General features: G+C 61.9%; 3 protein-coding genes across 15 annotated transcripts in view; all 3 read right to left on the bottom strand.

Annotated features, from left to right (window-relative positions):
• Positions 1 to 111: 111 nt before the first annotated feature.
• On the bottom strand, positions 112 to 6,203 carry PDLIM2 (PDZ and LIM domain 2). Of its 2 annotated transcripts, none has more exons than XM_065040967.1 (10): positions 6,049 to 6,203; positions 4,553 to 4,659; positions 3,943 to 4,094; positions 3,545 to 3,614; positions 3,376 to 3,461; positions 3,255 to 3,300; positions 1,441 to 1,595; positions 1,010 to 1,155; positions 827 to 932; positions 112 to 693 (listed from the first exon to the last, which is right to left on the bottom strand). In XM_065040967.1, exons 2-10 carry the CDS (start codon positions 4,643 to 4,645, stop codon positions 507 to 509), a joined length of 1,041 nt encoding a protein of 346 aa, XP_064897039.1. In that variant the 5' UTR covers positions 4,646 to 4,659; positions 6,049 to 6,203; the 3' UTR covers positions 112 to 506. The 2 variants fall into 2 exon arrangements, with proteins under 2 accessions (XP_064897039.1, XP_064897038.1); XM_065040966.1 differs by lacking the exon at positions 6,049 to 6,203 and adding an exon at positions 5,754 to 5,919.
• Positions 6,204 to 6,993: 790 nt separating this feature from the next.
• SORBS3 (sorbin and SH3 domain containing 3) lies at positions 6,994 to 15,850 on the bottom strand. 6 transcript variants are annotated; one of them, XM_065040933.1, is made up of 21 exons: positions 14,797 to 15,850; positions 14,062 to 14,181; positions 13,792 to 13,902; positions 12,120 to 12,254; positions 11,902 to 12,007; positions 11,581 to 11,804; positions 11,447 to 11,510; positions 11,241 to 11,376; positions 11,055 to 11,148; positions 10,937 to 10,978; positions 10,747 to 10,833; positions 10,052 to 10,107; positions 9,070 to 9,194; positions 8,920 to 8,999; positions 8,804 to 8,850; positions 8,579 to 8,693; positions 8,376 to 8,501; positions 7,880 to 8,293; positions 7,710 to 7,789; positions 7,521 to 7,627; positions 6,994 to 7,434 (listed from the first exon to the last, which is right to left on the bottom strand). In XM_065040933.1, the coding sequence occupies exons 1-21, from the start codon at positions 14,887 to 14,889 to the stop codon at positions 7,373 to 7,375; spliced, it is 2,424 nt and encodes an 807-aa protein (XP_064897005.1). In that variant the 5' UTR covers positions 14,890 to 15,850; the 3' UTR covers positions 6,994 to 7,372. The 6 variants fall into 6 exon arrangements, with proteins under 6 accessions (XP_064897005.1, XP_064897006.1, XP_064897007.1 ...); XM_065040934.1 differs by lacking the exon at positions 13,792 to 13,902; XM_065040935.1 differs by lacking the exon at positions 14,062 to 14,181.
• A 144-nt stretch (positions 15,851 to 15,994) lies between these two features.
• Positions 15,995 to 23,308, bottom strand: part of PPP3CC (protein phosphatase 3 catalytic subunit gamma) — a 30,395-nt gene continuing 23,081 nt past the window's right edge. For 4 of the 7 annotated variants that reach the window (XM_065040957.1, XM_065040954.1, XM_065040952.1 and 1 more), the window contains 4 exons: positions 23,070 to 23,151; positions 22,851 to 22,948; positions 20,420 to 20,449; positions 15,995 to 19,176 (listed from right to left, as the gene is read on the bottom strand). In XM_065040957.1, coding sequence (XP_064897029.1) covers positions 18,998 to 19,176; positions 20,420 to 20,449; positions 22,851 to 22,948; positions 23,070 to 23,151 — 389 coding nt within the window. In that variant the 3' untranslated portion in view covers positions 15,995 to 18,997. The remainder of the gene's footprint in view (positions 19,177 to 20,419; positions 20,450 to 22,850; positions 22,949 to 23,069; positions 23,152 to 23,308) is intronic. The other 3 variants (XM_065040956.1, XM_065040953.1, XM_065040955.1) reach the window with 1 other exon arrangement.

Genomic DNA, 23,308 nt, shown 5'->3' with positions numbered 1-23,308 from the left:
CTCCCAGCTCCCCACCTCAGCTTTGGGTGCAGGGAGCAGGGATGGGGGGTCTGGGGTCTCTGCCTGCACCCTGGCCCTGTCCCCCCACCCTGCACAGACCAGACACAGGAGTGGAGCAAATATATATTATATTTATATAGAGATCTGGTTTAATACCTCGGAGAAGCCCTTTGCAGTCCGTGCACAAAGCGGTGCCAGCCCCCTCTCCGGTACCTAAGTGCTCAAGCGTCCCTGTGCGACCCCCCGCTCAGTGTCCCCGCTGTGTCCCTGGGCACATTCTGCTGCTTCAGCCCAGGTGGAGAACTGATCCAGCTCATCACACACGCTGGGGCAAAGGCGGGCAGCTGGGGGTCAACTGGGGATGCCCTCACCCCCCCACCGCAGACCCCCACCCTACCAATAGGGCTGGTGGGGCATCCCAGGGGGGGATGGAGTATGTTCTGCTCCCCAGGACAGGGGAGATGCAGGTGGCGAGCTCCCCATTGCACCATGCCGGTGCCTGGGGCTCAGGAGTGCTGGGACGCAGCTGGGGTGCTGGGCCCCCCCTGGTAGCGCAGGCGGGCATGCTTCTCGCAGTACAGCTCGTCACCCACCCAGAAGTGTCCCCGCATCTTCAGGTTGAGGCCGCAGTCGGCACAGGCGTAGCAGGATGGGTGCCGGTACCGCCCGTCCTGGATCCGCACCGCCTGCGTCCTGGGGGAGACGGGGACATCAGTGGGGCACCCCGTGTCCCCCACCGGGATTCCCCTTTAATTTTGGCCCTGCTGGGAGTGGTGGCAGGGACAGATCCTGCCCAGGGAACCCCTTGTCCCCCAGCCCCACTTACGCAATGGTGCTGGTGCATTTCTCGCAGACGTGCAGCTTCTGGACACCAGCCACGGGCTTGCGGGCGCTGGGCGAGAGCCGGCTGGGGAATGGGGTTGTGGGGCCAGCTGTGGGGACACAAAGCCATCAGGGACCTGCCACCCACCCCACCACACCCTCCATTGTCCCCTGTCCCCCCCCTCACCTCCGCCCTCGTCCTCCAGAGCCTCCTGCAGCAGGCGGAAGGTGCTGGACTGTCGCGGGGCCGCCCGCAGCTCCCGGTTCTCCTGCAGCATCTTGTAAACCTCCGAATCCTCCTCCAAGCGCCTCATGGCCGGTTCTGAGCCCAGGCTGTGGGACCGCACCCCCGGGGGAGGTAAAAGGGGGGGTTCCCAGCACCCGGACGCCTGGGTCCACCAGGCTGCACCCCGCCACCTGCTCTCTCCGCCCTGGGGAGCTGCCCCAGCCTGCCTGGCCCTCCCACGTCCCTACCTGCCTGGCAGGTGGGTTAACTCTTTGCACGGGTTCCCTCGGCTCGGCAGCACCCAGCGTGCACCCCAGGGATGGGTGCATGGGGCTGGGGGCTTCCCCACCTCTGTGTCCCTCCCCCACCATAGCCCTGAGCATGCTCTGTACCTGTTGCAGGGGCTGGGACAGGGTGATGAGCGGCGCCGCTCTCTGCACATCTCCCAGGGGTCTGGGGGGGCCCCAAACCCCGGCGAGGGTGGGCGGGGGGGTGGAGGCAGGGCTGACCCCGGGGGGCTGTTCTGATGGATCGGGCTTCCTCGCTCCTGGTGGAGGGAGAGAGGTACTGGGTGCCCTGGGGTGGCAAGGGGGCTGTAGCAGCCAACCCGGTGTGTTCCAAACCGGGGGGTGAGGGTGGCATCTCCCAGGCACAGCACAGGGAAAGGCACCTGCAGACCCCCTCCCCGTCTTCCTGGGCACCCCAGGGACACCCAGACCTTTTTCCAAGCCCTGTTCCCCCGGGGGGTGGGTGCTCAACTGAGGGATGCAGGGATGCTCCAGGGCGGCTGCTTCTCCTCCCCTCCAGTGCTGGAGCCAGTGGGACCCCATGGAGGAACAGGGGCAGCCCCCCCAATGCTCCCCATGTCCGTAACCCAACGCCTGCGCCTGTCCCCTCCCCGACATCTGCTCCTGCTTAAGAAAGGCAGGAAAGACAAAACCCGGGCTAAGTGGAAGCCGATGTTCTCGGGAGCAGCCATCACGCAGATGCAAACCCCGGCGGGAGCCTGGGGAGGGGGACGGGGACAAGAAGCCCCCGCAGAGAGGGAGAAGTAGAAGGGCATCGCCGGGGCTCTGCGGGGTCACAAACAGGCGAGGAATGAGCTAAAATTAGTCACGGGTGGAGCTGGGAGCCTTGGCCTTGTCCCCACCAGCACCAGCCCGCCCTGAGATGCGATAAAAAGCACGGTCCAAGGGCAGCCCTTCCCCTCGCCCCCCTTTTGGGCAGGGGTTTTGGGCACAGCACCCCACACAGCCCCACAGTGGGGGGGTCTGGGGCAGGGAGGGACCCTCTGGGGCCGGCACCAAAGCAAATAAAGGGCTTGGGGAGGAAGGGGGGAGCGGGCAGCTGGAGGAGCCAAGGGGCGGCCGGGGCTGCGGCCAAAGGCAGCTGGGAAGGGCGGCGTTCAGGGCCACCGCGCTTCCCGATTTGGGCTTGAAAAACAAGAAAAAAGAAAGATGGGAGGGAGGAGAGGAGGGAGACGCCAACCCCGGAGCCAGCGGCTGCCCCTTGGGGCACAGCAGCCGCCCGAAACCGCGGCGAGGAGGGATGGGGGGGCCACGGGCACCCCAGGACCGGTCCGGGCGGTGGGGGAAGCATCCTGGCCCCCGGGCATCCCGCTGCGGGCACTGCCGGGGGTGCGCCGGGTCTGTGGGTCCCTGCCCTGCCAACGCCCCAGTCCCCCGGGCTCCTGGGAGCTGGGCTGGGTCTCTCCAAACTGGTTTGGCCTCCCCAGGCTGGCGCCATTGCCAAGAGGTGCCGGGTAGGAGCCAGCGAAACATCCCCGGGCAGGTTTGCTGGTGCCCGGGGGTGCCGCCAGCGCGGTGGGTGGTGGCGGTGGCACCGGTGGTGGCATCAGTGGCACAGTAGACACTGTCCCCGAGGCAGAACGGGGCTGGGGGGGTAATGTGGCATTGGGGCTGCAAAGGGGGATGCAATGGGGCTGCAAATGGTGATGGTTTAGGGTGGCAAATGGCAATGGTTTGGGGCTGCAAATGGCAATGGTTTGGGACTACAAAGGGTGAGAGACTGGGGCTGCAAATGGTGATGATTTGGGGCTGCAAACGGTGAGAGTTTGGGGCTGCAAAGGGTGAGAGTCTGGGGTTGTGAGGGGAGAGGTTTTAGCGCTTCAGAGTTGAGGGTGCACAGATGCCACCCCCAGCATCTCTGCCTGGCCCCACACAGCCCCCCCCAGCTCCCAGCTCACCTGGTGAAGCCTGGGACCGGTGAGCTCCTCTTCCAGGGGCTGCGAGCTGGGGGGAGAGGATGGAGCCATCAGGAAGGTCCCAGACTCCTGCCTGTCCCCCCAAAGCCAGGTCCAGCCTTACCTGCGGGTTGGGGGGCTGAGGGATGTGGGGCTGGAGTAGGATGCTCTCAGGGTGCCCTGGATCTCCTCCTGCATTCGCACCGTGTCCTGGGGAGGAAGGGGGAGACACCAGCAGCTGAAACTGGCCCTGGGTGGGGGGCCAGGGGGTGCAGGGGCTGCCCGGGGCTCACCTGGAAGCGCGTGGCCAGCCTGTCCGGAGAGGTGTCCCCGTTGGTGTGGCTGGGAGGCGGCATCAGGGACCTGGGGACCAAGGGAGATGGGGGGGTCTTGCATCCACCCCAGGAGCATGCGCTCCATAGCACAGCAGCCCCGGGAGGGGGTGAGAGGCCCCAGGCCCCCAACTGGGACCAGCTGGCCAGGTAACGGCTGCCAGGGCTGCCTGGCCTCATTACCGCCTGACTCTTTAATTACAGAGCCGGGACAGGCTCCCGCGGGGATGGCGCAGCCCCAAGAGTAGCTGGAGGGGAAAAACAACCCGTGGCTGGGGATTCCAGCCTACGGGAGGACTTCGTTTCCCTGGGGTTGGGGACCGTCTGGGCTGCTGTCTCCCCCCCATCACAGCACCCACCTCTCCACCTGCAGCTGGAGCTGCCCTGGGCTCTGCTTGATCTTGTTCTGTGCCTCCACGTTCAGCATCTCGGCCGTGCTCTCCCCATTGATGGCGATGATGATGTCCCCTGGACGCAGGTCACCTGCTGCTGCCTTCCCGTGCTCTGTCACCTCCACGGAGAAGAGGACATGGGGACAGCCCTGGTGTCATCTCAGAGGTGCTGGGAGCAGCAAGACCCCCGCCAGCCGTCCCTCAGCACACCGGTGGGAAGCAGCTTTTAATTGCAGCATGGAGCCCTTGTCATGGCAATGTCCCTGCACATGGCTGGGGACCACCAGCTCTGCGGTGGTCCCCAAATCACACCCCACCGGGATGCTCCCACCCACTGGGGTCCCTACGGCCCTGCCAAAACTATGCCAGCGAAGGGGGGACCAAGACCATGGCAACAAGAAGTGGAAACTTAGCGCAGACCTGCCCAGCCCGGGGGTGACACGATCACTGCGCTGTCACCCGCCGTGGGGCCGATCCCGCGGAGCAGGATCAAGGCCACCCAACCGGATCCGCTCCCCGGAGCAGCCCGGCACGGCACCCACCCCGTCAGCCCTCCCTGGGGCAAGGGAGCTCCTACCTTGGACACAGTGATGGGTTTCCCGAAGTCTCTTCCCCCGGTGATGCGGAAGCCCCAAGGGGCTGGGCCGGCCAAGGTCACTGTCACCGGCATGGCAGCGGGCGGCTCTGGGCAGGCAGGGAGTGGCGATGTTGGGAAATCCCGGGGTGCCCTCTGCTCCTCCAGGAGACACAGCCCAGCCGCACCCCCAGCCCCACACCCCGAGGGTCCCAAACATGGGGTGACAGAGAGCGGCAGCGCCTTCCTTCCGGGGAGGGGACCCATGTCCCTGTGCTGTCACAAGGTGCCGGCAGCCACCGCTGCTTCCTCTTGCCGCCCTGCTGTCCCCAGCTGGGGCTGGTGGCTTCCCCCCTCTGGGGGACACGAGGGGACCCACTGCTGGCTGCGTTGGTGCTGCCGGTGGGCCGGGGCAGGCGAGGTCACCCCGCTGTCCCTTGCGCAAGGCAGGAAATTGGTGCCAGCTCGGCAGTTTGTGGCACGGCAGGGCCAAGCCAGCGGGTTTGGAGGGGACGATGAGGCTGCGAGGGCAGCCAGCAGCCAGCGAGGGACGGATCCTGCTGCTCACTGCAGCGGGGGGGCTGCAAGTGCCAGCACCCTGAATCCTTTGCCCCACAGCAAACCCGCACTGGGAAAGGATGCTGAGGGTCCCCCAGGGTGGCACAGGGTCCCCAAGGCGCCCCAGCAAGCACCGTAACTGTCAGTGGGATCCATGGGAATGGGCAGCCCTGCTAAACGTCAGCTCAGGCTCCCTGCTCCCCCCCAGCCCCGTCCCACCGGCACAGCCCTGGGGTGGCCGCGGGAGCCCGGCACCCCGTCCGCAACCGCTGGGGAAGGCATTTTAAACATCCCAAACGCACAAAGAGGGGCTTGAGAGGCTGCCCGGAAGAATTTCCTGGGCTGGGCTTCGCAGCGGCGGGAGGAAACCCCAAACCCCCTCCCCATGCCCGGGCCCACTCAGCATCCCCAGGCAGTGAGGTCTGCCACCCCGGGGACCCCAACACCCGCTGGGCACGCTCGCCAGACCCCCTAAAAGTTCTGCGTCCCTCATCCAGTTCCCACAGCCCTCCTCTGCTCCTGCACCCCTCCTGTCTCCCGTACCCCTCCTCTGTTCCCTGCTCTTCTCCTTCATCCCCTGCACCCCTAATCTGTCCCCTGCACTCTCCCTCCATCCCCTGCGCCCCATCCATCCCCTGCACCCCACCTCGGTCCACGCTCGCTCCAGGCTCCATGTCCCGACACACAGCGATGCTGTTGTGGCCGCGGCGGTTGGCAGTGCCGCCTGCCCCCCCGCCCCGAGCCGTGACAGCGGTGACAGGCGATGCCGGGAGGCGCAGGGGACGCGGGGACACACCTGCGGGACACCCCGCCCGCACCCTCCCCTTCCAGGCAGAGCGACACCCCCCGAGAGCTGCACCCCCGACGGACGGACACCCCCGCAGCACCCCGGGGCCAGCGCTCCCCGTTCTGTGTCCCGTCCCCCCCCCGGCCGCACTCACCGGCGGGCGGCCGAGCCGGGCGGCCCCGTGGGGCTGCGGAGCCGAGCGCGGCCCCGCGTCCCGGGTCCCGCCTCCTCGGAAGGGGCCGGCGGAGCCCGACGGGGCCGGGCCGGGCGGGAGGCAGCTCGGCAGCGCCGTCTGCGGGCACGGCCGCCCCGACGGGGCGCACGGAGCGGGGCTGGAGGGGAGAACAGGGCACGGGGAGTGGAGTGGGAGGTGCCCTGGGGGGCTGCCCGGGGGCTGGGGGGGTGCGACGCGGCCCCACGCAGCATCGCTGCCCCTCAGAACATCACACCCCGCACGGCGTCGCATCCCACGCAGCATCAGCCCCATGCACCGCCATAGCGCTGTGCAGCCCTGCATGCATCACTGCAACCCCCCACGGGCACCGTTGCAGCCCCACATGCTCCCTTGTAAAATTAAATGCACCACTGCAAACACCTACATGCACTGTTGCAACCACACATGCTCCCTTGCAAAATTAAATGCACCGCTGCAAACCCCAACATGCTCTGTTGCAGCCCCACATGTTCCCCTGCATCCCCATATGCACCACTGCAACCCTCCATGGGCACCATTGCAGCCCCACACGCGCCATTGCAACCCTCCAAGCGCACTGTTGCAGGTCTGCATGCCCCCTTGCAACCTGACACGTACCTGTGCAAACCCCCGCATGCAACATTGCAGCCCCACTCGTCCCCTTGTAAGCCCACAAGCACCGCTGCAGCTCCATGTGCCCCCTTGCAGACCCCCTGCACTGTTGCAGCCCCATGCAGCGCTGCAACCCTGCACAGCGCTGTGGCCCCACATCACACAGCACCACAACCCCACGGGGACCACCGCAGCCCCACACACTGTCCCACAGGGCCCTGCCCCACGTCTCCATGGGCATCATCCTGCCAACTCCCCCCACCCCATCCCAGGACCCCTAAGCTGGGCCTTGGCGCGGGCTGAGCTGAGCTTTAATGACGGACAAGCAGCAAACGCGACTCGTGGGCACATGGCGCGGTCCCAGGCCAGTATCTCGGGTCACAGCCGTCACAGATTCCCCCAGCACCAGCCAGAGAGGTACAGCCACTGGGACAGGGGTGATAAGGCACTGGGGAGGGGTGAGGAGTGGTCAGATTAAGGCACTGGGGTGGGGGACACCCCCGCTTAGGGGGTTTGGTCCCTGTTAGAGGCAGCCCCATAGGGGCAGGAGGGAGCTGGAGGCACTTTGTCCCCATGGGGAGACATGGAGGGGACGCAGCGGGGACGCAGGGGACCGAGGTGGGACATCGGAGAGCCCCCAGCCCCGAGCTTCCCACCAGGCTCCTCTTCTTGGTCACACCGGTGCCACATAATTGCCGGGGAAAGTGCCGAATTTCTGCGTCCTCCTGGACACGCCTTGGGGGGCAAAGGAAAAGAGAGATGGTGAGGGGCCACGGTGCCATCCTGTCCCTGTCCATGTCCCCATCTTGGTGGCTACACACCTACGAACCAGCCGTCGTCACACTGCTGCATGACATCCACCCGGTCCCCCTCCAGCAGCTCCAGCTCGTCGGCGTTTTGGGGCCGGTACTGGTAGAGCGCCCGGTACCTGCGAGACACGGTGCGGCCAGAGCTGCCACGGGTCCCACGCGGGGACACCGAGCCACCGTGTCACTCCCAGCCCTACTTACGGGGTCCACTGGATTTCGGAGCCATTGTAGGATGAGGCGGGCTCGGGACGGACGCTGCTGGGTGCCCCGGGGGCTGCGCTCTGCAGCGGGGAGAGGATGCAGCATTAGGGGCAGCACCCACATCCCCAGCAGTGCTGGGACACAATGAGGGGCTAATGGGGGTCTCTCACCTGCTCTGGGCGCCAGGACTCCTGGGGATGTGTGGCCACGGGGTGTGGGGGGGCTGGTGAGGGGTTTGGGGTGCCAGCATTGGGCAGCTTCGGGGATGCGGGGAAGGCGAAGCCGAGCTGGCGGGGTGAGGATGGGACGGCATCACCGGCACCCCGCTCCGCTGCCCGCGGGGAGCTGGTGGAAAGCGGGGGACCCCGGGGAGCTGCTGAGCGCTGCAGGGACGGGGACCCAGCCGGAAAGCGGGGGCTGGAGGAGGCAGGTGACGGGGGGAAGTCCTCGGTGGTGGCTTTGACCCGTGGCTCCTTCAGCACCTGCACGTAGGTGGCGGGGAAGATGCCCTGCCGGCTGGTGCCGGAGATGCGCCCCTCGTACCAGTTCTCATCCACCCGCCGCACCAGGCAGACCCGCTCGCCCTGGTGATGGGACGAGAAGGGGTTAGCACGGCACGGCATGAAATGGCACGGCGTGGCACAGCGTGGCACGGCACGGCGGTACCTTGCGGAAGGAGAGCTCGACGGGCAGCTCCCCGCGAAAGTTATAGAGCGCCAGGGCCTCTCCGTACTCCAGCACCTGGATGGTGGGTGCCTTGATGGGCTTGGGCACCTCCGTGGGGGGTAGGATCTGGGTTGGGGACATGGGTGAGAGTTAGCGCAGGGCTCTCCAAGCCTGGCCACCTCCTCTCCATCCTCCGGGCTCACCTCCACGTAGTTGGAGGGGAAGATGCCCACGCGGCCGTGGTGCTCGCCCTCCAGCCAGTTCCTGTCCACCTCCTTGTGGATGTAGACGATGTCCCCCTTCTGCAGTGTCAGCTCCCTGGGGGGACACCGACATGTCCCCAGCCCCACTGCACACCCTGGGTCCCCATCCACCACCCAAGGGACTGCGGGGACACAGTGGGGACCCCCAGCATCACTGTCACTTACTTGGGTGACTCGGCTTGGAAGTCAAACTTGAGGCGGGCGGCTTTCATCTGGGGAGGGAGAGGAGCGGTTATGGGGGGATCCCCCCACATCCCAGACCCCCCCCATCCCGGCCTCACCTTCTTCTCCTCCCTCCTGACGGCCTCCGCAGGGTCCCCTATGTCGGACAGGCTGGGGAGGGTCCCTGGCCTGAGGGTGTCTGCAAAGAGGGCGGGTCACTGGGCCGCAGGAGGGGGTGCAGGGGGTGGCACGGTTTGGAGGGGTCTCACCTCTGCCAGGGGCCACCCGGCTCCGGTCGCTGGCCAGCCCCAGCGCCCCCCGCTCCATGCTGGGGCTGGCGGGTGGGCGGTGGGTGCTGGGGGGGCTCTGCAGCCGGGGGGGTGACGGAGGCGTCCTGTGGGGTGACAGTGGCTCAGCCCAGCGCCGCTGCCACGCTCCCCCTGCCCTCCCCGCTCTCAACCCCGCTGCCCCCGGGTCCCTGGGACCGGGACCCCCGGGGCCTCCCGGCTGTGTCCCCCCGGGTCAGTCCCGGGCTCAGCCGGGCGGGACGGGGCCAAAGTTTCCCGGCGCGTCCCGGCTGCCGCGGAGCAGGAAGCAGGAGCAGGCGAGCACCGAGGGGGGGCCTGGCTAATGGATAACCCCGCTCCCGGGGGTGCTTAAAGAGCCCAAATTGTCCCCCAGCCCCGAATGGGGGGTGGGCAGAGGGGCAGCCAACCCCACACGCCCGCTTGGATGGGTTAGGGTAGGTCCTACAAGAAGCAGAGCCCTTGTTTGTTTGTTTTCCTCCCGCTGGCGGGTGAGGGCACGGGGACCTGGGAACGCCCCAAGGCACCCGCCGGCACAGGTGCCGCCTCCCTGTGCTGGTGGCAGCAGGGACATGGGGACACAGCGCTGGGAATCCAGCCGCTGTCACCTCCCCCGGGACCGAGCCAAACCCGGGACACCGTGTCCCCGCACGGGGGACAAGACCAGCCTCGTCCCACCCATCGGGCAGCCCGCCCGGCGCCGGGTCCCCCCCCGTCACAGGGCGTGGTGGGGACGAGGTGGCCCGCGGGGGGGTCCGGGGGGGTCCGCAGCGGGGATGCATGGGGACCCCCACCCCAGCGCAGCAGCCGGGACGTTGGAGGGACGATCCCGCCTGCCCGTCCCTGCAGTGGGGCCCCATCCCGCCGCTGCCCCCACACACGGAGCGGGGCCCGGGGCGGTGGGATGTGGGGCTGGGGGCGCGGGGGGAGCAGCCGCTGTACTCACCGAGCCGCCGGGGAGGCCGGAGCAGGGGAGCGAGCGGTGGGAGCAGCCGCCGAGCTCTGCCGAGGGGAGCGGGAGGGGGTGGGAGAGAAAAATTAATCATCCGAGAGGCTGAGTCTCCTCGGGAAGCCAAGGAGTCCAGCGCCAATAACCGCCGGACGGACGGACGGACGGCGCGGAGAGGCAGGGTCCTAGCGCCCCACGGCCGCGGTCAAGGCCACGGCCACGGCTGCATGCCACTGGCAGGCTGTGCGGGCATCCAGCTGTGCGGGCATCCAGCCATGCATAGAATCACAGAATCGTTTTGGCTGGAATAGACCTTTAAGATCGAATCCAAGCGTTACCCCACCCCAGCACTTGCCCCACATCCCTGAGAACCTCATGTCCGTCTGTCCAACCCTGCAGCGATGGTGACTCCAGCACTGCCCTGGGCAGCCTGTTCCAATGCCCCACAGCCCTTTGGGGAAGAAGTTGTTCCCGAGATCCAATGCATGTAGCCAACCATGCCTGCATCCAGCTGTGCGTGCATCCAGCTGTGCACACATCCTGCCACATGCACACATTCCAGCCTTGCACACGCAAGGCTGAGCACACAGCTGGATGCACACACAGAGATGGATGCTCACACCCTCAGCCCTGCATGTCCCTTTGGTGCCACCCAGCCCCGGGCGGGACGAGGGGCAGCAGGATTGGGGTACCTTGCAGGGATGCCGGCGCGTCTCCATGGCCTTCATGTCCTTGTCCAGCTCTTCGCTGAGCTGCTCCAGCTCCTGCTCCAGCAGCACCTGTGTGGGTAGGATGGGGTTGTGGGGGCCAAGGCTGGCACTGCCTGCACCCTGTGTTGTGGTGGCATCAGCGCCGGAACCCCCACTGCCACCCCCATTTTACCTCGATGGGCTGAGCCCGTGCTGGCGGCACTGCTGTTGGGGGCTGGAAAGACAAGGGGCTGGTTAGGTGTGCACCCACCGCAGTGCCCACATCATCCCTCCATTCCTTAGCTGCCCACCTGCCGCGGCTGCTCCTGCGCCGAGGATTTCCCTGGTTCGTAGTCAAAAATGCTGCCGGGCTCCGTGATGGCACCGGTGTCACCCCAGCTGGTCCTGTGGGGATCCGGGAAGAGCTCACCCCCACTCTGTGGGCACCCAACAAGGGGATGGGTCGCCCTTTAAATGCCACCCTGTGCCACACTCACCAGTCCAGCCCATTGGGCATGCTGGGGGGCTTGGTGAGCGCCCCTTTCCTCTGTGGCTTTGGGGGAGACGGAGGCACTGCGGTGGGCGAGGGGTCAAGTTTCCCTGTGGGGCAGTGATGGGCATCCCAGTCTGGCTCTGCAGGGAGGGAGGAGGAGGTGAGCGGGCGCCGTACCACACCGTGCTGTGCCACAGCGCCGCAACTCACCCGGTAGCTTGCGGTGGATCTGCCGGAACATGCTGCGGTACCAGTCGCGGGGACGGTCAACGCTCTGCGGGGACACGGGGGGTGGTGAGGGGGTGACATCTGGGGGTAACCCCAGCCCTGTGTCCACAGCTCACCGAGCGTGAGGCGATGGGCATCCCCGTCTCGTCCACCGGCCCGATGCCGTCGTACTTCACCCAGCGCCTCTCCCGCCGCTTGCTGTCCTTGGTCCAGGTGGCCGACCAGCCCGGTGGCCGGGGACAAGCAGGGGTGGCCCCAGGGCCGGGCATGGGGCTGAGGGACACTGGGGCGCTCGGTGTCTTTGCCTCCTTGGCCGGCCAGGTCTGGTACCACTCGTTTGCTGGGGACAAGGTGGGTGAGAGTGAGTCCTTGTCCTCTGCTGAGCATCACTCAGGGGATCCCGCGGGGGTGTCCCCAGGGATGCTCAGAGCAGGTACCTGAGCTCCTGGGGGCCACTTGGCCACTCTCAGCTGTTCCACAGGTCTCTGTGTTGTGGAAGTCAAAATTCAGCGTGTTGGAGCCGCGGTGGCGGATGACGGGCACCTGCGGCACAAGGAGGGGGCTGGCGCGGGGGCAACGCAGCGGTGCCGGAGGGATGGAGGTGACAGGGGTCCCCAAACCGCCCAGGAAAGCAGCGGCCTCCGGCCCCACTCACCCGCGTCGCTGTGTGCTGCAGGGGCACCCAGGGTGATGGGTGGAAGGGGGGGACGTCCTGGCTGGTGTCGGGGGGCAGAAGCCGGCCCGCCATGGCCACGGGGTGCTGGGATGCTGCCCCGGGGCTGCCCGTGCCCTGTGGGGAAAGTGGCTGCTTACAGTGGGTCTTACGGCTTTGCTAGAGACCGGGGTGCTCCCAAAGCCCCATTCCCATTGTCAGGTTGTCCCCTGTTATTCAGAGCACAGGGGACACTGCCATGGGGTGACAACCATTGTGTCACCCTCCCCGGCTTGGGGAGCCTCGTAGTGCCGGGGAAGGCGTCCATTCCCAGCCAGAAACAGCCCTGGCACGGCTTCTCCTGGCAGATTCAGACTCCCAGCCCCAATCTCCACCCTGTCTCTGCAGCACGGATGGGTCCAGCCCCCCCGGGTGCTCTCTGGGGAGAAAACAGCGCAGGACGGTACACGGCGGTGGCCCCGCCGCCTTGCCCATCGCTCCGGCATCCCGGCGGGACGCAGCCGGCGCCGGTGCCCTCCCGCCCGGGCATGTGGCGGCAGCGGCGTCGGCTCCGGGAGAGCTGCCAGGGCCCAGAAACACGAAAAGGCAGAAGAATTTCCCCCGCCCTGCAGCGCAAACAGGGAAGGGAGAGGGGAAGGAGGGGAGAGGAGGCGTCGGGAACGCGCGGCCGAGCCCGGCACCACCCGCACCCTGAGTCAGCGGGTGCCAGGGCGGGGGGCAGCGGGGGGGACGGGACCCCCGGAGTGGCTCCTGACACCATCGCAGGGTGACATGGGGTTGGGACGGCCGCAGGGGCAAGCGCAGCCCCTGGGGACCACCGGGGAACACCCGTGTCCGTGCTCATCCCCCGGCATCGCCATCCCCACCGGGGCAGCGCCCATGGGACTCGGGGGGGCACAGGGTAGGTTTCCCAGCCCTGCAGGGCACAGACCCCTCCTCAAACAGGGCAGCCGGTGCTCCTGGGGGGCTGCTGGCCCAGGACGGTGTCCTGCTGTCACACACACGGCACAGCGGGCTGGGGACCCCTCAGCTGCTTGTCCCCAACCCCACCAGGGGCTTCCCAGCCCGCAGGGCTGTAATTAACTATTATCACTACCGCCGGGAAACTGAGGCCTCGGGAACGACTTGCCCCAGGGCACAGAAAGCGGGGTGCAGCCTCCCACCCCCCAGAGCACCCCAAACCCTCTGTTCCCAACACAGCCCCATGGGACTCAGCCCCATCCTGCTCCCACAAACTGCCCCCCAACGCCTGGCTTTGGGGAGCGGGTCCCCACGGGTCAGCTCCTCCTCACCGCCCCCCATTCAGCTCTTACCTCCTGGGTGGTGACAACCGGGGGTCCCCGGGCAGCACCGGGGGCTCGGGGAGCCCCGGGGGGAGCAGGACGGAGGAAAAATACACGGCGCAAACTTCACGGGGGGATGGAGAACGGGCGACTCAGCACATCACGGTGAAACCCCCCCAGCAGCATCACCCGCTGCCCTCCCCGGCGGTGGGGACCCGCATGTCCCCCCAGCGCTCCCCGCTCTGGAGCGGGGCCGGCCCATTCAGAGTTTCCAGTGACATTTCCAGGAACGGGATCCAGGGAACGGAGCCAAGGGGCTGAACTCATCCCACACCCCGCGCACGCGTTCCCGGCCCCCCCGGCCCCCTTACGAAACGGGATGAGCCCGGTGCCGCCAACCCCTGCTGGGATGGAGCCGGGGGGGCTTTTGGGGAAGCACCCGGTGGAAGTTGGAGCTCCGCGCTCCTGCAGCCCCTCAAACCCTGGAATAGGGGTGCACAGTGAAAGCAGAGTCCCTGTCCCCACTGCCACCTGCTTTCCAACACATCACCCTTCATCTCCTCCAACCCCCCCATTGCATCCACCCCCCAGGGGGCTGGGCATTGGGGACCCCCTGTTAACACCCCAAAATCCCATCTCACCCCCTCAGCAGCGCCCGTGTCCCGGCTGCCACCGCTTCCTTCTCGCCGCTCCCCAAAACTGCTGACAGCCCCGAAACGGCCCTTCCTCTGTCCCACGCGCTCCCACGTGAGCCCGGGGCTCTGTCCCCGCGGCAGGACAGTGGTTTCAGTGCCAGCTGCCACCAGCCATCATCCCTCAGTCCCCCACCAAGCCACCCGGCCCCCGCCAGGGCGGCTGCGGGGGACCAGGGGGACGATGGCACCAGTCCTGCCTGGCCGCGATGCTGCACCCAGGGGACAAAGGGGACAGGAGCGGGTGTGCTACCCACTGTCACAGCCCTGGGGGACACAGCGCTGATGCAACAGCCACTGGTGCAAGCTGGGGACACCGCAGGGAGGAAGCAGGTTGGGGACAGGAGCTGAGACTGGGGACAGGAGCTGGATTGGGGACAGGAGCCAGGACTGGAGCTAGGAGCTGGGTTTGGGGACACAAACCAGGGTTGGGGACAGGAGCTGGGACTGAGGACAGGATCTGGAATTAGGGACAGAAGCTGGGACTAGTGACAGAAGCTGTAGTTGAGGACAGGAGCTGGGATTGGGGACAAGAGCCAGGGTTGGAGACAGGAGCCAGAGTTGGGGAGAGGAGCTGGAGTTGGGGACAGGAACTGAAATTAGGGACAGGAACCGCAACTGGGGACCCCAGCCCCTGCATCCCACCCCTGGTGTCAGCTCCCCCGGCTCCAGGACCGGCCTCACCTCCGTGTCCCCATGCGCTGTCCCCTTGCCGGGCCAGCAGCCCCAGTGCCGGCCCTGCCTCCCAGCACCGGCCTCCTCCTCGCAGATAAACATTTAGCGCACAGCCTGGGACGGGACTAACAAAGGGCGAGTGTTTCCTGTTTGCTCAGCGCGGCGATGCCAGCCGGGAGCGCGGCACGGCCCCGCGATGCTCCATGGCCGGGGATGCCGACGCCAGAGCCCCCCGGTGCCAACACCGGTGCCAACACCGGTGCCTGTGCCCCTGGCGAGGCTTGGGGACCCCCGGGTTGGGCAGCGATGCAGGGGACCCTGCTGTTTGGTGGGAACACCCAGGGAAAGGGTGGGAGAGCTGGATCCTGTCCCCGGTCGCTTCCGGCAGTTGGGGACAGTTGTGACACCGCGGCCACGCCTGGCGAGGAGCAGGAGATGGCAAATGGCAGAGGAGCGGGTTTAAGGGACACCAAGGACCACCTAGTTCAGCCTGTCTTGGCAAAAGCCCGGCCTAGGTGAGCTGGCCCAGCAGCTTGTCCAGCTTAAACTTAAAACTGCGCAGTGCTGGGGAATCCACCGCTTCCCCGGGGAGATGATTCCAGGGGCTTTGCCCATCTGAGAAGTTTCCTTCTTGTGTCCAGTTGGAATCTCCCGGGGACCTCACCTTTCCACTGGGATTCCTCGTGAAAGGGGGAGCGATCAGTTTTGTTTGTAGCCACCTTTGAAACACAACGACACGGTCATTTCTCCTCTCCCAGCCTTTCCGAGCCCCGGGATCATCTTCCCCAGCCCATCCGCATCCTTTTTGTACAGCGGGGACCCAAACCCAACCCAACACTCCAACTCCTTCACCTCCCTGTTGTTCACTTGCATTGAGCTTCTTGTCCTTGTGCTGAACTCCATGCTGATGTGAGAATCCAGATGTGGCAGCCACAGCTGGCAGGTGCCCCCATAGGGAGCAGGGACGGAGCCTTGGGGACCCCCGGGCAGGATGAGGGGGACACGGGGGATGGAGCAGGACCATGGCCAAGCCAAACACCCTCCTCATCCTCCTGCTTATTCACCCATAGAGCTCTCCAAGAAAAGCGCTCGGGAGCGACTCCGCAAGCACCGACGTGTTGGGACGGTACGAGACGCCATCAGGGCTGTAAAACCAACCCTAAGAACCTGATTTATTCCCTTCCCAGAACAAACCACAGCGACTGCGTCAAGTTTTACACTTTTTTCCTTTTTTTTCCTCTTTTTTTTTGCTTCTCCTTAAAGATGAATTCCGATTTACATTGAGACGGTTCTAACAAATTCATTCCTTGTTCACAAAAAAAAAATTATATTAAATAATTTCTGCCAATAAATAACATTTTCACCATTTGTTTTTTCTCCTTTAAACATAACTAAATAAAAAAAAAATAGCGAGGAAATTAAAAATAAAAAAGAACAAAAAAGGAGGCGGTCTCACTCCAGGCAATGGGCGTTTGATCCTGCAGCATCGAGAACCCTAAATCACCGTGATTGCACCCAGAATGGGGTCCTTGTGTGTCCCGGTCATCGCACCCACTGGGTCGCGTTGCGCCCGGGGTGGTGACAAAGCCCCCACGCTGGTCACGGGCAGCAAGAGGTTCTCCCAACGCCAAAATGAACTAAAATATAATATATATATATATATATATATATATATATATATATAAAATACTTGGAACTCAACCCACCACCCGCCCCACCGCTGACTCCCCTCCTGGTTACATGCACCTTGCTATAACATGCAAAGAAAGGAAAAGAAACCCAGGCTGCGAGGCCGGTTGCGGAGGGTTCCGTGTGCCCCCCGTCCTGTTTGCCAAAGCGGGGGGACAGGGACGGGCACAGCTCCGGGGCGCTGGCGCGGAGAAATGGGGGAAGAGGAGGAAAAAGAGGGGGGAACATCTGGATTTCTGGCATTAGTTGTTTCGCCAGGTGAGCGAGGGACTCACCGGCCGCTGCCCAAGGGTTTTATCACCTTTTCTTCCCCAAAAAATGATGAAAAGGTGATGGGGAGGGTGACATTGATGAGTGTTAATTAATCGAGGGGGTCATTAACACCCCCAGGCCCCACCACTGCTCCTCACCCCCTTGCAAAGTCGCATCAAGGGGATTAGGGGGGGAACCAGCACCAGCATTGCAACGGCTTCACCTGGCAGTATGGAATCCATACATCCCAGCAGCAAAACCACGGAGAACAAGGACCAAAGAGGTTTTGGGGGGAGCTCGAGCACAAGATTGGGGGGGGGGGGGGGGGACACAAACCGCCAGCAAAGCAAACCCCCTTTGCAAAGGGACGGTCCCCGAGCCCCCCGCATGGGCTGTGCCCCCCAAAAAGCTCCCGATGAAACGCGTTTGGGCGAGATCCCAGCCTGGGTCAGAACAACGTGCCCCAACATGCACGGGCAGCACCTTTGCACGGGGTTTTTGCGCTCTCAGAGGAAGATAAACCACACACGGGCTCACTGCGTTCCCGAAAGGACGCTGTTAAACGGGAAAACCAAAATAAGAGAGAAGAAATACTCACGGACAAAAGGCAATCGGCCCCACGCCTCGGATGGGGTTACGAGAAGCTCGCTCAACAACATCTCGTGCTTTCTTTTGCAAAGCAGCGGGCGTGTAAAGAAGGAACAAATAAAGACAAAGTGGAGGCATGCGACTGTTGTGAAACCCGAGTGTTCTGCTCACTGATACGGTTTCCTGGCGTGAAATCAAGTGACGTATGATTAAAAGATGATTTGAAAGCTTCCTGCAAAGTTGCTGTTTTCCTCCGGAATCGCAGCTCAAAGGGAAGACAGCAAGATCCAGGTGAATATCCCTTATTGGAGGCTCAAGCTCACCTGCTGCTTGGAGAAAGAACAGTTTGGTTGGAAAAGAAGCGAGAGCTGGCAAGGGATTCGCTTCCCAAAGCGGCTGATTCAATGTGGAAAAGAACGCGGCTCAAAGGACACGCGGGGAAGGGACGCGAGCAAACGGGAGCATCGCAAAAATCCTCCTTCAGCGCTTCAGGTCAAGGTTTAAGGGAAAGAACGAGGCGCTGCTTAAGAGATCCAAGCTTTAAGAGCCTCAGCACCCAAGAGGGCGTCCTCGGGGAGCCCTCTGTGCTGCCAAAGCTTCCAGCACATCCACTCGGCGCTTCCACCCAGGTGTGCAGCCCAAAACAGGGGTCTGACAGCAAAACCGCCTCGCCAACAAACCACATCTCTACAGGAACATCCCCAAATCTCTATCGCGACCCCCGGGGCTCGCACTCTCGCATCCCGGGCGTGGAACGTGGTGGTGGTCGCAGGGGGGGCTTTGCATCCACAGCCCCTTTTTCCTTTAAAATGGAGGCTGTGCAGATTTCCCAAAGTCCTGCGGATCGCCAGAGCCTGGAGATGATTCCTCTGCTCTGAATCACAGCGATTCCCACAGGGATTCTTCTGCACGGGCACAAATTCCGGACTCCGAATGGCCAAATTTTCGGGAAAAGCTGCAACAAGGGGCAGCGCTTCTCCCTCCTGCCTCCACACTCTTATTTTTTTGGGGGGGGGCTTCACTGGAATAAAACTGAATTATCAAAGGACAAAGTGCTGCGATCGGTATAATGCACAGGGGTGTTTTTGAGCTTAATCCTGAATATTTAGGGGTCACTTTGGAATGGGGATGGATCCCTGCCCGTTGCAACGCGCCTTCCACAAATCGGTCGCTAAAGGAGCAGACGCAGGTAGGCAAGAAACTGAAGAAGAACTCAAACTCTGGGAAGAAGAGAGTTGTGAAAAGATAAACCAAACCAACGCTTATTTGCAAGGGAAGGACCTGCTTTTGAAAGCACAGGCTAACTGAGAATTGCACCAAAGTCAACGACCCAAGTTGCCTGGAACTGGTTTTGTGTATTGTTTGTTGCTTTTAATCCCCCCCCGGGAGGTTGTTGCCTCAGGTGGAGAGGTCAGCTGTACAGCACAACACTTCATATATGCACTAGCAGTTAGATTGGTTTCTAAATTAAAAAAAGATGGACTTGTTTTCTTTTATATATATCGAACATAAATAAAAAAATTACAAAATGGTCACCTTTCTTACAGAATGGATGCAAACTGGATTATGAACGTGCCTCCAGGTGAAGTTGGTTTCTCCCCCGCCCCCACCCCCATAATAAATAAATAAAATTCGTTAAGTTTTGGATCCTTTTAGCGGTGCAGATCGGGCGGCCGGAGCGTTACTGGGTTTTCTTCCCCGTGCCGTTCTTGTCCGCAGAGTTTGTTGAGGTTACCAAGTTCACCGGCCCGTCCGAGTGCATTGAATCCTTGCGCGGCGGCATCCGCTCGTTAATGCGATCCAGCCCGCGCGCCTCCTCGAAGCTGCGGATCTTGTGCTGCGGAGAAAACCCGCGGATGGCTGCGGAGAGAGAAACACGAGACGTGAGAACCAGGCTGAGCCGCGGATCCCCGGACGGGAGCCCTTTAACACACGCCAGACACGCACAGGACACGATGGGGGGGACAGAAAGCACAAGTCGGGCTATAAAAATGGGTCCGGAGGTGATTTTTTGGCGTCACCGGCTTGTGTGCGGGACCACAGCGTGGCTGGGAAGCTAAACTGCGCTAAATCGCCGCAGCAAAGCCCAGGATTAAGACGGCAGCGACTTGGCTCTGCTCCCTCTTTAAACACGGTTTACTTGTAGGAATGTGAAGAACCAGACAAGTGCTCGATGTCCCCAAACAGTGAAATCTTAAGGAAACTTTCAAAGCTGGAAAAAATAAACCAAAACCAAACCCACGATACTAAATAAAAGGCAAAAATCAAACCAACACAAGAAAGACAACACCACAAGGCTCGAGCTCCAACACAAACCACACACGGCAGCACCAGGAGAGGGAACCAGCTCGTCCTGGGGTCGCAAACGCTTCTTGCATGACCAGGAGACACATGGGCAGGCTGAGGGTGACAAAACGTCACACGTCACCTCTCCTCCATCACCCCGGGCTGAGCACGTCACCCCGGTGATGATACGGACCAGATGTTCCGCTTCTTTGTGTTTACAGATTGAGGAAAAAGGGGCTTTGGGTCAAATCTTTTGAGGACTTGGCTGGTTTGCAAATAAACTCCCTCGGTAATCAGAGAGTTCTCCGTGCAGAGGTGCAGTGGATGAATGGAGCTATCGAGAAGGAAACCTCACAAATATCACATTTCTACACAAACTAAAGGGCAAAAGCTGCTTGTCCACAGTGGGACCACCCCAGCCCACCTGTGGGCAAGGCGGGATTACACCAGGGCAGCAAAATCCGCTCTTTCCTAGGTGATTTTAATGAAATCTGCTGGCAGATGGAGCTACCCAGGGGATGAACTCAGCCACGAGGCATCCCAGATCAGATTGCAGGACCTCAAACACCACGGGCTTGAGAAACCAGAGCACAAACCGCTCCGGAGAGAGAACACTCTCAGCATAAAGGTATTGCATCAAGCAATAGCCTTATTAAAGTTAAAAACAGAGACCTGAACCAGCCCGCTGTGTATTTTTTGCTGCCCCTTCTGGTGATGCAAGAGTCAAAAAGCATCCACGAGGCTGATAAAGCTCTTTAAAATTAGCGCAGGCACACACAGAGATGATTTTGAGTCTCTCGCCGGATTCTAGCCATACCTTCCCGTGCCTCTACCGCTTCTACTGTGGCTGCAATACAGAAGAACAGTGGCATGCAAAAATGAAGACAGAAAACAAACAAAAAAATAATGATAATAATAATAAACAAGAGTGACAGTGAGTGATCTAAACTGCGACCGCAGAGCCCACAGCCTCCCAGCCCCAGGAATCAAAACCAAGTGGCAAGAAGGGGGGAAATAAAAGGTGAGAGGAAGGTTGGAAAGGGGAATCCCGCGGGTTTGGCATCTGCTGAGCGCGGACACGGGGGAATCTCCTTTCCGCACCGATAAATCTGATGGGAAGGGACAGAAAAGCAGAGAGATGGGGTGCTGCTGTGTGCACAGGAGGGTTTGGGTGCAAAGGTGGCCCGTGCTAAGGACAGGGACACCCCATGGGGCTCCACCTGCATTTAGAGCCCACTCACTCCCAGTTCGGTGGCTTTAGGGCGCCCTGGCCACCTTCAGAAGGTAAATTATGGGGAATTCAGCCCCAGAGTCCCGTAAGGGAAGTGACCCTGGGGGATGCGATGACATCCAGCAGTGGGCACCAGGCTGCTCCGCTCCCAAAGCCTTGATTTATAACAAAAGAAAGTAGGGTGATGCTTCAAATCCAGTTTGGCTTCAGCTCCACCTCCCAGAAGTGTTACCAAGCAACGAGGCAACTCAAGGCTGAGCAAGGTTCCCCCTTCCTAAACGCGCTGCAGCAGCTGGCCGAGTTTTTGCAGGCTCTGCCTCAACATCTGGGACCAGGCCCTTCTCTCCAATAGATCCCCCACTTTTCAGCCTCAAAACGCCACTTTTTTTTGCTTTGGACACAACACAAAGGCCACGTGGTCCTTGAGAGGCCACAGAGGAATAAGGGAGTTGTGGCTGAACATCTTTGCTCCAGATTCGGCGGTTTTATTCAGCCGGTTTTGCTAAGCTGTGCTGCGGAAGGCTGGCAGGAGGCTCGGGGAGGGAAAGCATCACATCACCACAGCTCCGTCCTTCCAATTTTGGGGTGCACATCCCAAAAAGGGGGCGGCCCCCTCTTCTACCGAGCAGAAGGAGCCCTGTGTGTTCACCAGGACGGCGCGGGGCAAAGGGACGTGCGGGAAGGGGTGAGAAAAGGGATGCACGAGGGGGAAAGGAGCGTGAGATGGGTATAAAAAAGCAGGGTGGTGCTGGGGAGCACGAGGGGTGGGAAGGCAGCAGCAAAGGTGCAGCTTGTTTGTCCTGTCCTGGGGAGATGCACAAATCTCAGGTTCCTTTTTGGGGGGCGCTGGGTGGTACCCCCCAAAGGGACCCCCCACCCCGAGGGGAAGGTGCAGCATGACCCGCTGTGTGTGTTTTGGGGACAAAGCTGCGAAGCGGCTGCTCCAACGGAGCTGAAACAGCCGCCTTCCCGCTCAGGCGCTGTTCCCATGCCTGCAGAACTGGGGCGACAAACTATGGTGATTGCTATAAAAAAATAGAATTAAAAACCACATCATACTCCTCTGTGGGCAGAGAAACCCAGGAGTTTGGGAGCGATGCCGCATCCTGCCCACGGGCAGCGATACATTTATGTGTTTCTCACTTGTGAATTATTGAATCGAGGCGAGGTAATCCCAGAACGAGCCCTTTTGGAGCCCGCAGGAAATCACCCAGCGCTGATAGCGAGGGGAAAGCAGGCTGGGGAGGCGCCAGCATTCAAAGGCTGGCGGCAGGAAAGGATTAAAACACTAGATTTACAGGATTCCCTCTGGGGACACATGTTACTACGATAACTCACTCCCTGACCATCAGCCAAGCTCCTTGCCCTGCGAGTTTAACACACACGGGTCGCTAACTTGGTCCTGTGCGCGGATAAAACCTGTTGGCTGACAAGAGAGGGAGAAAAGTATTTGCCAGCAAGCACAGAAACCTCTAAAACCGGATCAAAACCAGCGGGCTGAGAGAAGGTTTAATATGAAACACACAGGCCTGGAAGAATCACCTTCTTTCAACTAAATCTGAGCTTCCTCTGTTTGGGATTCTCAGTTTCATAGTGTTAAAACTGGAGGGGGTTTGTTTAACGAAGAACAAACAAGCAGGCAGGTTTACATTCGTATATACGCTATCACACAAGAGCAGCGGAGAGGTGAAGCAGAGGATGTTTGTCATGCAGTGTTAGAAGGGAAATGAATATAAAAATTGTTGCAGAAACGTACAATAAAGCCATACGTGCTCTAGGCAGGGTGCTGGTGTCTTTTTTTGTTTCCAAGGGTACGTGGGGACACCGTGGAAGGCTCTCCACACCCCACCTACACTTTTGCTGTCTCCTATTCCTGAATCCTCCCTCCCCCTGTGCCTGAAGCTCCTCTGGGGTCTCCTGGCGTCCTACGGGAGCTGACTGAATTGGTTTTGGGGCAGCTGAGGGATGGGTAGAGAGGTGCAGAAGGGCTGCGGGGGGGAGGACGGTGGGTACTCACCGGTCTGCAGGGTCTGCCGCCCCCCCGAGAGCACTCCCAGGGGCAGGGTACCCGTGGGAGTCAGGCCTTTGAGGGTCAGCACGCTCTCGCTCTCCTCCCTGCAAAGAAATAAAAGGCAATGCAGTTATTGAGAGATTAACACAATGCGCAGATTTCTCCCCAGCAGGACTCAAGCCTGACCACATCCCCCACAACCCAAATTGTGAGCGTCTCCCTTACCGAAGGACCGAGAAGACCCGTGCCATCTTCCCAATGGCTCTGATCTTATTCCTGATGATCTCTTTACGGACTGTCGTCCCACCTTAGGGAAAGAATAAAACAAACCAAACAAACAGCGGCATGTTTAAGGTTTCCTGCTTTTCCGGGCACAGGTAATGTCAATATGAAGCACCTGCCTGACTCTGGGAAAAGAAATCATGGTTTACAGAGTCACAGCTACACTCTCGAGAGAACAGTGC

This window comes from Columba livia, chromosome 25, assembly GCF_036013475.1.
Source record: "Columba livia isolate bColLiv1 breed racing homer chromosome 25, bColLiv1.pat.W.v2, whole genome shotgun sequence".
In the NCBI taxonomy this organism is placed as follows: Eukaryota; Metazoa; Chordata; class Aves; order Columbiformes; family Columbidae; genus Columba; species Columba livia.
The sequence above is the reverse complement of the archived record's forward strand: the minus strand, read 5'-3'. Positions and strand labels throughout refer to the sequence as shown.

Excerpts from the sequence above, each read along its gene's own strand:
- PDLIM2 (XM_065040966.1), bottom strand. The coding sequence starts at position 5,781 with ATGGAGCCTGGAGCGAGCGTGGACCGAG. Across the intron at positions 4,095-4,552 it reads AACCCATCACTGTGTCCAAG|GTGACAGAGCACGGGAAGGC; the intron begins GTAGGAGCTCCC and ends TTCTCCGTGGAG. Across the intron at positions 3,301-3,375 it reads CTCAGCCCCCCAACCCGCAG|CTCGCAGCCCCTGGAAGAGG; the intron begins GTAAGGCTGGAC and ends CTCTCCCCCCAG.
- SORBS3 (XM_065040933.1), bottom strand. The coding sequence starts at position 14,889 with ATGTTTATCTGCGAGGAGGAGGCCGGTGCTGGGAGGCAGGGCCGGCAC. Across the intron at positions 11,377-11,446 it reads GATCCACCGCAAGCTACCGG|AGCCAGACTGGGATGCCCAT; the intron begins GTGAGTTGCGGC and ends CCCTCCCTGCAG. Across the intron at positions 7,790-7,879 it reads AGTCCTGGCGCCCAGAGCAG|AGCGCAGCCCCCGGGGCACC; the intron begins GTGAGAGACCCC and ends TCCCCGCTGCAG.